Source organism: Pyrgilauda ruficollis, unplaced genomic scaffold (genome assembly GCF_017590135.1).
Source record: "Pyrgilauda ruficollis isolate IOZ18807 unplaced genomic scaffold, ASM1759013v1 scaffold25, whole genome shotgun sequence".
Lineage (NCBI taxonomy): Eukaryota > Metazoa > Chordata > Aves > Passeriformes > Passeridae > Pyrgilauda > Pyrgilauda ruficollis.
The window spans coordinates 3,685,479-3,700,662 of record NW_024523822.1 but is presented as its reverse complement, the minus strand read 5'-3'; the positions used below and the strand labels follow the sequence as shown (position 1 = coordinate 3,700,662).

At 35.6% G+C, this 15,184-nt stretch overlaps 1 protein-coding gene across 1 annotated transcript in view; it reads left to right on the top strand.

Annotated features, from left to right (window-relative positions):
* NDUFAF2 (NADH:ubiquinone oxidoreductase complex assembly factor 2) overlaps positions 1 to 15,184 on the top strand; it is a 55,768-nt gene that overhangs the window by 30,836 nt on the left and 9,748 nt on the right. Inside the window, exons 2-3 of the mRNA XM_041470668.1 lie at positions 2,409 to 2,498; positions 11,542 to 11,582. Of these exons, the coding sequence (XP_041326602.1) occupies positions 2,409 to 2,498; positions 11,542 to 11,582 (131 nt within the window). The remainder of the gene's footprint in view (positions 1 to 2,408; positions 2,499 to 11,541; positions 11,583 to 15,184) is intronic.

Sequence of the window (15,184 nt, the reverse complement as noted above, 5' to 3'; positions counted from 1 at the left end):
TAAATACTGTATCACTTGCTGAAAGATCAATTAGGTAATCTTCTTGGCTCTTTTGCCTGCTTGAAAACTCATGCAAATCTTGGCTACTTTGGTGTTCAGTGTGAATGATGTTGTATCTGATATTCTACGTTACTGTTCTGTCCATCTGCTAAATTCTTTCTGAAGTGACCTGCTATTTTTTAAGACTCAGTTGGATATATTGTGCTATGTATATAATTCCAACTTGAAGCACTAATGGTTCTTCAGTGTCTCTAACATCCAGTGGTCACATGAAAATGAGGTTAATTTTAAAGTTAAAACTGTTCTTATAGTGCTATTTTTAATTGCTTCATACGTATGCTCTTACAAGTGAAGTTTCTTGCATTGCTGTAGCAAAGACCCAAGTAATTGTTTGAAAATATGGGGATGAATTAATAGGAAACAAATAGTCAATAAAGTCAATCTTTAGTATGAAAAACATTTCCCTAAAGTGTAAAATGTTTTAATTATATCTAAAGAGGCCTCAGTGTGATCTTCCCTCCACAAGCCTATGTAAATTATTTGTCAGTGGTGGTCTGCCAAAAAAAACCTAGGGGACAAGGCAAATCAGGCAGTTGAAGTTAATTAGTGTCATGTGTGCATCACAAATGCAGAGAGGCTTAAAAGCCACCAGCAGTACTCAAAATAACACATTTGGGGAATAATTTCTGAGTTTGGCTCTGCAGTGTGGTTTGACTGTGGGATCTGGAGGATGAGTTTTTACGTGAGTTTTATGAAAGCTTGCAGCAGAATAAGAAGTGGAATATTTTGTTTAATAATACCAGTCACAAGTTGTGGTGGCAGTTAGAAAAAAACAGTTCTTCACTACTCTTACTAATGCTGATTTATTCAGATGGTGTAATACTCAAATTAAGGGCAGTTTTTTGAGAGGTGCTGTTCTAACAGTAAAGTTTAGTAACTTTACAAGATTGGAGAAGAGTGTTTTTTTCTGAGACTGGTATGGGATCAGCCCTAATTAGATGCCTCTTTAGCTTTTCTGGAAATCTTCTGCATGGGACGAAAGTAATTCTGTAGTTTTGTTTTGGTTTGTAGATGAACAGTGTAAGAAATTAAATCATCCATGGTGTTGTTGAAAAAAAAAATTACGTTACAGCTAGGTACAAACTATAATTTCATCAGCTTATAGGAATTGTATACTTATAAAGCAAATAAGTATCAATTGTATAACTTCCAACACTGATTAAAAATATCTAATTTTGAAGACTAAGGCATTCTACACAATATTCTTTGCCTGATGGCATATCTTGAAAAAATAAAAATGTTGCATTGCTTAAAAATAAAATATAAAGCTAAAGAAAAATCTTAGAAGAGGAATTTCACATTATATATAAGTTCTTATTTTACTGTATTAAATACTTAATAATGAATAATAGTGTGGGGTTTAGCTACTAATGGTTCCAAGTCCCAACTGGTATCAGTTTTAAAATAACTTCAGTTGAAATACTTGTTGAAGCATACCGAAGGAATGAACTGCATTAATCACTTCATTATGAAATAAAATATTTTATGCAGATATACTTAATGTTTCCTCAAAATGTCAAATTTCTCCATATCAGCACCCCAGGAAGAGAAGAAGCTGGTAGAAAGAGCCTAGGGAATACTGTTGGATTTTTCCCTGTGAGGGATGGGAACCTTGCATATATTTCCAGTACCTGCTAATGTAAAAAGCAAATTAAAATACTCTTTCTCCATACAGTAGCATAATATCTGACAGTCAATCTGCTGTGTACCACCTTTCAGTTCGAAGTTTTTAATTCTTCTTTGGTAGTAATAGAATCAGAAAGTGGGATGTAGATTCAGGCACCCCACACTGTCTCCCTTTCAATATACTGAGTGTTCCCTATCAGATTCCTACCTTCTGGTTTTTGGGTTTTAACAAAGAAAATATATTTTATTTAGTTTATAGGCAGTTGTGAAAAATCTCACAAGCACAAGGCAGGTGCCAGTGATTGGAGATGATGTGGCCTGATGGCTTTGCAAACCTAGCCAGTGAACTTTGAGTGCTGTTTTTCATCATCAATAATACAAATCAGCTTCAAAATAGAACATGGATGCTTTTCTTGAAGTTACTGAAATATAACATTTCAAATTGACACCTAGATGGTAATAATTTTCTCAGTATTTTAATCTTTCATTTTCATCCTGTATGTCATTGGACTCATGTGAATAAATACATTCTTTCAAAATGATAAGGTGATCAGCAATTATAAATTTATATAGAAATACATAATATAAAATACCTATTATATGAAAATATGTACGTATAATTAAATATTTTATAATATATATTTTTATGTAACTATATAAAATTATATATAAAATATATAATATAAATATATGTATCTTTCCTTCTTTTTTTTCTGCTTTAGGGCAGGTTATACCGGAAAGAAGATTTGTAGAAGCGGTAAATCATGAAGCATATCAGTATCAAATTGGTGACTTTCCAGCAGAATGGGAAGGTAAATATTTTGGTTTTATTTCAAGATAATTTTGCCATTGAATGTAGGCTCTGTGTTTTAATGGAAAGCCTGACTATGTGAATTAGTTATTTGTTATCTTTCATTTTAGGTAAGGCAGGCTTTTATTCAACTGCATAACAATATAAATTCTTAAAGTAACCTCTTTAAAAATAGTATAAATTTTGTTTGAGAAGTCAGTACTTAATGAAAGTAAAGCGTAAGTGGAGATGACTTATTCCTATAAACTGTGAAAATATTTGTGCCTGTGGAGGATCTGATTGAATAACCAGCATGAAGCGTACTAAATAAAACAAAACTTCATTATTATTCCTTCACTGCAGTGTTAATATGTAAGTCAGTTCACCTACATATTGGTGTCACCTGTGATGGGGCTGCTTTTTTTATTGTGTATTTGGTTTCCTATACTCTCCCTTGCGCAATCTACTGGAGAGTTGGAGAATCTGTTAATAAGTAAACATCTTGTCCAACTGCTACTGATTAAATTCTTGTCTGAAAATTTGTGATATAATAAACATTTCAGGGAAGTTAGTGCATTTCCTTAGGATTAACTGATCAGCTCTTGGAGACAGAGAGAAACAAGAGGAGCATATGTTGGTCTTTGAGGTTGTTAGGTGCTTGACCCAAGTGTGGGGTTAAATGTGACTTAAAATCCAGGACTCTGCAGCATAAGCAAGGAATCCCTGAAACAGTATAAGCAAGGAATCCCTGAAATAGTGCGTAAAGGCTACCCATTACTCAACATGCTTTTGGGAAAGAAAAATACCTAGACATCTCCCAGAAGTTGGTAGGTCTAAAGCACACAGTTTTTAAGCAGTATGTATTTAAGCTCTGGAATTCCTCATTGTGGATATTCTGCTTGCTGGAAGTTTGCATAAGTTCAGTAGGAAGTTAGAAGTACTGGTGGAAGAAAAATTGTTCTTATACACAGATATTACTGTGGTTTAATTTATGAATGAGCTGCAAATGAATTGAGTCTACAACATGTTTGGAGGAAATGTCTTAGTATACTTGCTTTATCTTATTCTCTTTATGCTTGATACCCTTCTCTGAGGGAGATGATACTGAACAAAAAGAAAATTTCAGGCCCATCATATCCCTTCATAGAGTCAGTACAGAAATAGAAAACATTCTTATCTTGTTTTTTATCATTGTCATTACACTAATCCCTAGGATTTTTGCTGTGATCAACTGAGGCTAGTATTAAGAGCAGAAAGCTTCGGAAAGGTGTTTCAACACTATTGGCAGTGTTTGCCAGCTATGGTGAAACCACCGTATCAACAGTTTCTGTCTTCTACAGCTGTAGTACCCACAGGGGGTTGGCAAGTCTTGCTCTAGCTGTTTCTGCTTCTTTGTCAGTCCAAGAGAGCCATCTTCTGAAGGGCAGCAGCAACCTGATAGACTTGTACTAACTAAATCATCTGGTGCTTGAATGGATGAAGTTCTCCAGCTATCAGTTAAAGCTCACCTTAGTTCTCTGTGACTGTCATGCAAGCACTGCACCACAGACACCAAGAACATATATGAAGCTTTAGGTAACTTTGCTCTCCTGTGTAGGAATTCTCATCTAGGACAATTCAGTAGTCTCTGTCTGCACTTGTCTGGAATTAACAGGAACACAATGCGGACAGTCAGACTGTCTCAGACGGGTGTTGGCTAATCATCCTTTCACAAATGGGGTTAGACCAAATTGCAATACAAACCCATTGCTTTGTGCTATTGGGATCTGTGTAGCGCTAAAAATCCTCTGCTATATATCTCTTCAGAAATTTAGCACAAAGCCACGGGATTTGACAGTGTGGTGCCTTGAAGGTTGCAGATTTTTGGGATGTTGTGTGTGAAAAGACCTTGAAGGCAAATACCATATACCATCAAGGGCATATGGACTTGTCTAAAAAGCTGCAGCTGCCAGACCTGAGACACAGTTTTCAAGTCAAGGCATCCTGTTCAGATTTGTTTTAGAGAAGAAGCAATTAACTGGCCAGTCCTGTTGTTGTGAGCTATGTTTACAGTTTTATTGCTTAACTTCCTCATCTTCGTAAATGTGAGGTTTTCTCTTTGTGATATTGTCAGCAAATACAAGTACATTGTGGGCAAATAATTCACAGAGGAAAGGAAAATTTGCAGTTTGCAGATTGAGTAATAGTCTTTTGCTCTTAAGTACCTGTCCTGATTTTGGCCAAGGATGGAGTTAATTTTGCAATCACCAGGAGAGGGTGTGGCTGACAGGGTGTGGCCAGAATCTAGATGTTATAGAATACCACCTTAGGTTATTGCTGGGAGTAGGGGAAGGGGACTCTGGCTTCTGCAAAAAAAGGTGTGGCTTCTGATTGGGAAAAAACGTGGCTGTGGTCATCTCACATCATACTTGGTGAGCATTTTGCAAGAAAATTACTGTCTCTTTTGTATGCTTTTATTATTAGTATTAATATATGTTTGTTTTCTTATCTCACTGCTGTTTCCAGTAATTGTTATCTCACCCCGTGATCTTTGCCTTTTGTGCCTCCCATCCTCCTCCCTGGCCACCCTCAGTGGGGAAGGGTGGAAGAGGAAGGGAGAGGGAGTGGTCAGCAGTGTGGTTTGGGGAGCTTTTGTGAGAGAAGTAAACTGGGGAGTACCATTCCTCAACCACAACACTACTTCTGTCTCTAGAAAGAAGAGATACATGCATGCTTTTTTCCCTGGTGCATTTATTAACCAGAAGGGCATGTAGTGTATGCTTCTGAGAGATAAAGATTGGAATTCCAGAAAAAAGACTAACCTGTATTTTTTTGTCCAGTGCTAGTCTAATCTGTGCAAACAGTTTTATGGATGTAGAATTTTTTTAAAAAGTGAAAACTGGTACTTCTGCTGCGGGTATAGAAGCTGTTGAAAGAACTTGTCTTGGCTACATATTGTGGGGTGTGAGGGATGTACAATGCTCTGAATTTCAATTCATCACTACTTCTTTTTTGCCTCCTGTAAAAAAAGAAATTCTGAATTAGTTAAAAATGAGAAGTAACGGAAAGTGTAGATAGTTTAAATACTAGTACAGAAGCCAGTTTCTGAGTAAGAAAAGTTTAATTCAAAATTTTTAGACACTCTTTGCTGGACTGCTCATTACATTTCTGTCCCAATTTTTACCTCTTTAACATTGGTCTAGGTGTTTCCCAGGCCCACAGGACCTGTGCTGAACTTTCACTGTGTGTCTTCTGTCCCGATGCTTGAAAATATCCTGGTACATTCTTTCTGTGGATGTTCTCATTATAATTCATGCTATTATAGATGCTGATCATTCCAGCAAATACCCTGAGACTTTGCAGAAGGAGTTCTAAAATACTTGGTGTTTCCTCTGAACAGTAAAAGATGAATATGAGGTTAGAATCTTATTTAATATTTCTTGCTTTTTTTTCTCTTTGTTCTTTGACTCTGCTGGGCCCACACTTACATCTCCAGAGGCCTCCTCTCCAAGCCCAGTATACGTACTTTGACATCCATGGCCTCTACTAAAGTTTCAGCTGGCTCTCCTTCCTATTCTTCTCAGGCTTTTCACTTCTATGACTGTGCTGAAGAGTTTATTGCCTTATGTCCTCCTTTTCTTGGGACCTCTAGGGAGCTGCTTTTACCTGTACTGTCTTTGTTCTGCCAGGATTTGGGGTTTTTTTTACTTGTGAACACTTCTAAATGGCCACTCCATCCCAGCACCCTTTCCCTTTCTTTGTTACCCTGCACAACTGTATGACTGACTGTATGACTAGAAAAAGAAACCTCTTATGACCAAAATTAATAAAAGTACTGTCCCTGGAAATACTTACAGGCATCACTTGTCTGAAGAGAACTTTCACAAAACCAGGGACAAAGGATAGTGTAAGGAGTGGGAACAGGCTGTAGAGAAGTTGGAAGAGGGAGCAAGTTAAATCTCATTCTGTACCTAAGACATTCAACTTAGACAGCTGGTAACCTAAGGAACTGACTCTGGTGCTGTGTTTATCAAGTTTTAAACATGTAATAAAGAAAGGAGACCAAGTAGAAAGCTATAAAGCATTATCTAGATCACAGACTCAATCTGTGCAAGCTGTTTCTTTGACTCTGGAGAGGTTGTTTGTGTACTGATCCTGGGAGTTTACTGAATATAAAGCCAAGGGTTTACTGCTGAAGGACTTGTCTGGAAATTTTACCCTAAAGATGTTAGTTTTAAGTGCTCTGCAAGATTGAATTATCTACATTCTCAGACCTCTGAATTTTATTAAAAGTTCTGAAATGTCTGTTAAGGCTTTTGTAAAGCTAAAACAATCCCTTGTGTTATCCTCAGTGTTAGCTCTTTCTACACCTAAAATTTAATTAATTTTAATTTTAAAAATCGAAAAGTGTATTTCCTCTTGTGCTGTAGTTTTAAATTTAGAATGCAATCAAATATTTGTATACAAATATTTGCAAACAAATATTTGTATACAATAATGCTTGGTTTTGTTTCAGTGAAGTCTCTTGTATTTTACTTCAGAGCGTGAGTGCCTACTTTTCCTTAGGCAGTATGGATGCACACAACAGATAACATTTCTGTATTTTAGTTCTGAGTGTTCACCTACTTAAATATCTGTAATTTACCTCCTCAAGACATGTCAGGGGAGATCTGTAATTTTACATACCACAGAGATTTGGGAGAAGGCATGCTTCATACGGCATTTTATTGCCGTCTACTCCTAATCTCGCTTTTCTTTTCCTTGGTAACATTTAGTGATTAATGGAAGTTTTAATTTGCATGTTCACTTTTATGGCCATTGCAGCATGTTATCTGCCAGTAGGAGTCTTAAAGTTCAATGAAAATTTCATGCATACTAATAAGAATGCAAATGAGTGCTGATGAAAGAATGCGAATGTCTCAAGGTAGGAAATGTCCAGCTTACTTGCAAAATTCCTTTTAGACAAAGGTGGAATTAAAATGAGTACATCCGGATAAAATTAGAAGCAGCAATTTTAAATGGGGGCAATGATTCATTTTGCCAAAGATTTGGGGGCAGGGAGGATGTTTTGGTTGCACTCAGTACATACATGTTACCTTCTCTGCCAGGTTTAAAACATCTGTGCTGACAATGGTAAAGGCTTTTCGTTTTGTTAGCTTAGGGAAATGGGAACGTAATGTAAAACTTTTTCCCAGCTATAACTGTCAAATTTTTATTAAGTATATACATGTGTGCATATATAGTTCAAATAAAATGTAATAAAGCACCTACCTACCTACCTTGTTTCCATCAAGAAATATTTGGCTATGGTATAAAGCTGTTGAGTAATTTAAAAGTGCATTCACCAAGGGTGTAATGCAGATCATAAAGAAAGGTACAAGAGCTTTTTCTTTGCTCAGCTGTATGTACAGATATGTATATTTTGCATCTGGGTATACACAGATATATATAAAGAGAATGCAAAATATATAAACTTCAACATATTATTTACTTGAATTTTGTTAAACATAGTACTGACTCAGTAGGAAATTGGTTATATTTTTATACAACTTCATTCTCCCTTTGCTACCATGAATTTCTCTTATACCTGAGTTATGAGGTATTGGTGCTTTTTTTTGAACCATGTGTTGGGTGCTCAAAATTTTATTGGTAACTTAAAAGTCAAAGATTTGAAATGCTTTTAAAAATCTTCCTGTCTCAAAAAGAACCACATCAAAACTGGTGAGAATTGAGTATACTAGAGTCCTCCCATTCTTACCCACAAAGATTAAGGAGTGGTCAGGTGAATTATTAGTAAAATGTATTTCTTTTGAAAGACTGATAAAACTGTTGGATGCTAAACTGCAGTGTACTAAAATATACTGAAATCAGATGATGTTTTCTTTGCTTTTAAACTCATATTTCTTCTTGAGCTTTATGAAGAATATTTGAGAAGTGGATGTGCACAGAGGAGTGTGATAACATTAAATCTAACTAACTTCATCTTATGGATATAAAAATTTTCATACTATATTCCTTCCTCAGCTACATGGCAGTGAAGAAATCTTTCATTAAATAATGACTTTCTTATGCAGTTCATGAGAGATATTAAAATTAATTTACTTGCAGTATCAATATTTGTGCCAACAAGTTTTATGTACCGTTAAGCTGAAAAATATTTGTACCCCTGACATTTATTAGAAAACAGGAAGGTTAATAGCTCCAATAAAACCAAGTATTCAAGAGTTGTTATGACTGGAAAGAAAAAGAGCACAGTGTTAAAACTGTGTGCATTATTTATGTATTTAAATATATACAGTTCTATTATGGAATGTTTGATATGAAAAATCTTCCTAAATTAAGGTTTGTTTCTTTGCTTTTGAGTGTTGGTACTGAGTTCAGTTAATGAATGAAAATTTATTGTGGAGTGGTCCTTACTTCACAGCCTCTGTTCACAGGACATATGTGATTGTGTTGTGCTTCACTGTTTTGTTTGCAGCTTCTTAAACAATGTAGATAATTAAATTATAAAATCATTTAGTAGAAGTATTCCATTCATCTGAAAATCATTAGTCAAAGAATGCTAAAAGTCACAGGTGTTCTTGAAAGAAAATCTATTGTAATGTTTATATTTCAGCAGTACTTTCTAGCTGCAGCTTAATTTTTATTTCCAATTTTTTCTTTAGGAATCAGTTATTATAATCATCTGAAGTTAAAATGCAGCTAGTGTTTTAAGAAAATACTGGCAATTTCAAATAAAGTAAAGCAATTTTTACATGTTGAGAGCTGTGGGACTGAAAACAGTGGTACTATCCTTCCACAGGTCAGAAGCAAGTCATGGCAAGGTAGAAGATGATATTTCATTGAAAGTAATCTGTTAAATTTTGATGGTTTAAGATTTACTTTTTATGAGACATTTTGAACTAGTATTTTTTCCTTTTTTTTCTCCAGCTGTATCTTATATTGATTAGTGTCTAGTATACACACTTTGCTATATCTGAAATCTCTGCTACTTTTTGGTTTTTTTTTCTGAATGATGCTGCCAAGTATTTCAGTAATCTGAAACTGTTGCTAAATATGGACAAAGGTAACTTCCTTCAGGAGGAAATGCTTATGTGATACGATTTTCTTCAATAGCATGATTGGTTTTGTTACAGAGCATATGTAAGGCTGCCAGCTGAGAAGTGACAGTCTCAGTTTAGTCTTTCGTCTTACCAGATTTTGCAGTTTGAAATCCTAGAAAAATTTAAATGTTTGTAAGTGCTACAGGTACATGCGAAAAGTTCTGTAGATTTAATAGAAAGTCACGAAGTTGTCTTTTGAATTACATTATTGGGCTGTTTTTCTTTCCACCGACATAAAACTTGCAGAAAGTGTGTTGACTCTTCATAGCTCTGTCACTTCTCAACAATGACAATAGATTTGGATCTATTTTTTGTTAGGAATGCTGAGAAGAGATGACAGGGACTGCTTTTAAGAAAAACAGTTTGAGAAAGACATTTAAAAGTACATATCTTCAGGAAGTGAAACCTGATAGACAAGAACCTAAAGTGTTACCTTGCTTCATATCTTTACAGGTATTTTACCATTAAATTTTACCATTAACCAAGGCTGTTGGCCTTGCCATCCTGGATAAATTCCAAGCTGTTCTACCATTTCATCTCCCTTTGTTCATATGTTAATTGGAACCTATTCTCCCTAAAACCAGTTGCATACTGTTGCTGCTGTTAGTGTTACACCTTCTATGTAATTGAATTTTCAGAAATGAGATGTTGTTATGACTCTGTGCAGGTTTTAGTGTCTACGGCTTGTCTAAATCATTCCCTGGTTCCCCTCAAAATACAGCACAGATGGTATTAGAAAATTAAAATATGGACTATTTACTTCTTAAAGCATTTCTGTAACTTTATAGATGGCAACAGGTGAGGCCAGGAATTTGAGTGCGTTATAGCAAAATGTTATTTTTGCTCTCATTTTCAAGCATAGTAACAAAAATCTTAAATTACCCAAACAAACATATGAAATAACATTTTGCTGTATATCAGCACTTGGAAGGAGCTTTCCTTATGTTTGTCATTCTGTTCATTACTGGCTACTTGCATTCTGCTACTAATTAATTTGAAAAATATGGGAAGAAAAGACAAATGTCTTTAAAGTATCCAACCAAGAACCTACCAATTGTGTAGATTAAAAAGCCGTAGAAAAATGCTACAGTAGTGGTATTTCTAAAAAGTGATGTCAGGTCATTCCTCTAAGTAATGTCTGTAATAGTTGGAGCTCTTTCTCTTAATTCATTGACTGTACAAAGTGAGACCTGTCAGCATCTGCGATGTGGTGTCTGAGTTGCTGCCTCCTGACAGTCCCAGCAGTGATAGTGATGGGAGTGGGCAAATGTCTGTGGATCACATTCAGAAAACCTGAGCCACAGGACAGCTGTCATCGCCACTGCTTTTATTCCTCCATTCCTCTGCTGTCTTTTACACCATGAATTTACTGAGATGGAGGGATCCTTCCCCCAGGCATAGTGCCCACCCCTCCTGGCAGTGAGTAATCCCACAGAGCCCCATGATGTGTTCAGTCCAGGCTCTGCAGTCCCTCAGTCAGGTCTGGGGCTGTGCCTTTCATACCTGTAAAGGAATTCTACCTGGTGGTAACATAAAAAGTTTTCAGCTTTAAGAATGTCTGAAGCATGTACAGGAATCCTTTTTCACCAGAGTGGTCTAAGGCTGTTCTTACTTTCCATCAGTCAGCTTGTCATTTTCATAGGGTGTATCTCAACTCTGTATTGCAAGCTCAACAATAAGCCTGTACCATAAGCCCTGCTTTTTAAGCCCTGTTTTGACAGCCAGGGTGGTATGTAAACCATGCCCAAGGTCTCCACGCAGAGGTGGCACATCCCCCACAACTCTCTTCTCTGAAGACCAAGTATTGAAATGGGAAATAACATCTTGTGCCTACATTTTGGGAAATGACAGGTTTGCCAGGTTGTGGTGAATTCTATTTTAATTTTTTCATAAATACTTGCTTTCTGTTACAAATTAATAATAATCTTGAGTTTTAATACTGTTTGTGATCTTTGAAATAATCGATTTGATTTTTTTTTCTAGCATGGATAAGAAAAAAGAGAGAAGATCCACCCACAATTGAGGTGAGATGTAATGTCTTTAAATTTTCAATTGGTGAAATGAAATTACTATAATTCATTTATAGTGGACTCATCTGTGTGGTAATCTGCCACTTATGGGGGAGAATTTAGTATGTTCCTTGCCTAATTGATGAAAATGCACACTGACTATCTAGCTAACACTTAGCAAAAAGTAAAATAAACTTTTTATTTCTTAAATTTAAAATTATTTTAAGATTATATACGTAGGTTCTTTAAGATGATCAGAACCATTGAAGAGTCTCTTCAATTAAAAAATTCTTAAATTACTGCTATGGCATTTTAATTAACGTAAGGTTTTTTTCATAGTAGTTGATATTAAAATGTGGGTTTCAAATCCAGCTGCCAGTGGATTCATCAAATCAGGAAAACCAATTGCACTAGCATTTTACAGTGCTAATGCTACAGGGAGTTGCAGCTATGTCTTTTTCCATAAGAGAAAGCAGAGAAATGTCCCCTAGTGTCTTTCATGCTGATGAGTTTGTAAGGAGTTTAGAAACAAGTTTGACTGCTGATCTGTGTATGCAGATATATGCACATACATACATGACTTGCCCAGCATTTATATTATAAGTTGCTAAGCACCAGCTGGGAATGAGAGAGAAGACATAGTTTGCTGCAGCAGATTCAAAATTACACCCAAGGAGGCAGATATTTGACTTGCATCAGGAGTAACTGTGTCGACTTCAAATCCCTGAACATATGTTGGCATATCCAGCCATTTGGTCACTGAGGTCTTCTGGAACATCCTGGCCTATGAAAATTTGTCCAGACTGCCTGTGTGTTGAGATGACCTGGGGAATTTTGTCATTGAAACAAGCTCCTACACAACATACAGCTTTTCAACTAATTCTCTCTGCCCCTCTTTCACACTTGCCACTGAGGCTATAGGGACAGTAAGGACTATAATACATCCATGAATGAAAGAAGTTTAAGTTAAATTTATCCTTAAACCTGTTCAGGAAGTAGTAAATGTGGGCTTGGGTTTTTATTTTTTAATTTTTTTCCCTTTCCTCCCCAGTCTAGTTACTTAGGTAGAGCCATGGAACTGATACTACAACAGTTGCTCCATCTAAGTTTGGATTGACCTAATTTTAATTAATTCTGGCTTATACCAACTGTGTGCAAACAACTTTTATTGTTGAAATTGCCACTTAATGTGATGTTTGAAGATGGGAAGTGTTGTGTCTTTAGTTCTACAATTTCTGTGAGCCAGTCTGCTCTGATAGTTGCTCTGTCGTAAACCTTCTCAAAGACTGGCAGCCTTAGGTCTGGACTTGGCACAATAAAACTCCTTCTGTTGCTAGAGATGTTGGTTCATTTTTGAAATAGGGAGCAAGAAGTCTCCACAGGTGAGAGAACTGTGGAACAATAGTGTTCTAAATATTTTACCTTCCAGAAAAAGCAGTTTATGGAGAGTAAAAGATTGGTGTGACTAATGGTGCGTTCAGAGTTACAGCACTTCGTTACAGCACTTCGTATATTTTTAGTTTCATGGGGTAATAGATCTGAGAAATAATTTAGCAGCTAGGTACTTCACCTGCAGGGCTGTTCATTGACTGTATCACAGAGCAGAAATTATAAACCAGGAATTTGAAAATAGTTAACTTTTCAAGTAATCTCTAAACAATTTTTTTCCTGTGTAAGAAAAACTAGTTCAAATACATGTATGTTAAAAATTCTCCCTAGTATTTTGAAATATTTTTAATATGTGATAGTAAAGCCTAATTTTATCTCTATTATGGAGAATAGTTTGGGGTGCTATATATGATCTACTTTTCTCCTAATTTGAAACTGGCACAAACCTTTACATCTCAATATAATTATAATTGAGATGTAAGGGTTATAATTATAGTAGTGAAGTACATATAGCATATTGTTTGGTCCCTATTTGTAGGGCTGATTTGCTTTAGTGTTTTAGCTACATAAATTTTACTGTCTGCTATTCCATATTATGTTCTCCTTTTGACAGTAAAGATGGTATGATAAACTGCTGTTTGGCAGTTAGGAAACAAGGGAATATTTGTGGCATATTCCATGTTGAAACCCTAGGTAACAAATCTTTCTTCTTTTGTGTATTTCTCATGAGACCAGCCTATTTCTGAAAAAGGATGTAAAGCCCACAAATTTTATGTTTGTTTGCTCAACAACTCAGGTTACCAGTTTTCATGATGAATTTTTAATTGAAAATATTGCAGAGATAACAGCTTCACAAAGCCGTTGGATCTTACTGATCACACTGATGACCACATGTTGGGAACCAATGGTTTGGTAAATACTGTAGGCTAACAAAATGTCATTCAAAATCATCAGGACATGTCAGTCATTTAAGTGAGAACAAATGTGAATTGTTCCTCCCTGACAGTGGTCAGAATAGTTGGATCATGATATCAAGCTAAGTCTGTTGCTGATTTTCGTGTGACTTGATCATGTTTTATATTCAAAATTCTTTCTTCCACAAACACCTGATTTTTTTTTTGTTTGCTTGTTTCCATTATAAAGTTTTCACTTCTGCTCAGAAGAAGTTGTTTTACCTCTCTCTTTAGTTTCTCTCTCCTGTTTTTGTGTTGGTTTTTTTTTTTTTTAATGGAAAAATACTACAAGTCAGCTTGTGCAATGTTAAATGTACCACATCCCTAATAGTTTCTTTCCTTCTTGTGTGTTCATCCCTTTTTCCCCATTTTTGAAGGAAGTCACTTGGCCTTCTGTGTCTGGCTAGACATAATTCATGAATGCTGCTCATCACCTTCATTCTTTCTAACCTGGCCAGTTACATAAGGAATGTTAATGCTGGAAGCCTTGGGTTTTAAAATAATTTTCTGGGATACTGGTTAACAGTTGGTTGCCTTTTGATTTTTTTACAGCTTGAAATATGCCAAGTCTCAGTTTAATTATGATAAGGGTGATAACTTGACAAATTAGTGCAGATCACATTATTTCTTATGTTCTGCTTAAACATACTCTGTTCCTATGGTAATCAGGGAATCTGTCTTGGTATAAAATTCTGGATCGTGCCTTTGTCCTGTCTGAGCATGTGTACAGTGTGTGTACAAAACATATACTCCTTAATAACAGTGAGAATCTCAGCTTGAATATGAATATTTTTGCAGTACTGTAGCATCATGTCATGTGTCCCTTTATATGTGTATTAAGTATGATCATATATGGTTGGCTGCACTTTATTTCTCTACAGCTCTAAATTATATTTTAACCAGTTTAACTGGGGATTAAAAACTAAATTGACTAATACATTTCTTTATTATGTATGTAGGAAACTAGATGTATGTAGCAAGTGTTTTGGCAAGTAGGAAATATGTCACTTTTAAATTAATGAGAATGTTTTAAAGGCTACTAATATTAAAATAATTTTAATCAAATGCTATTTTGTGGAAGCAGATGTAATAATTTATCACTTTACATCTGTATTAGTTCACCTACTCCGCTTTAATGTTGTCAGAATTTAAAGCCATAGTTAAAGCCATAGTCCACCTTCTGTATAGCTCATCCAAAAATTTCCAAGGTAAATGTAAATGTGCTGTCTTGCATGTTCCCCTATTCACCAGTTTTCCTTCCAGCTACAGAAATTT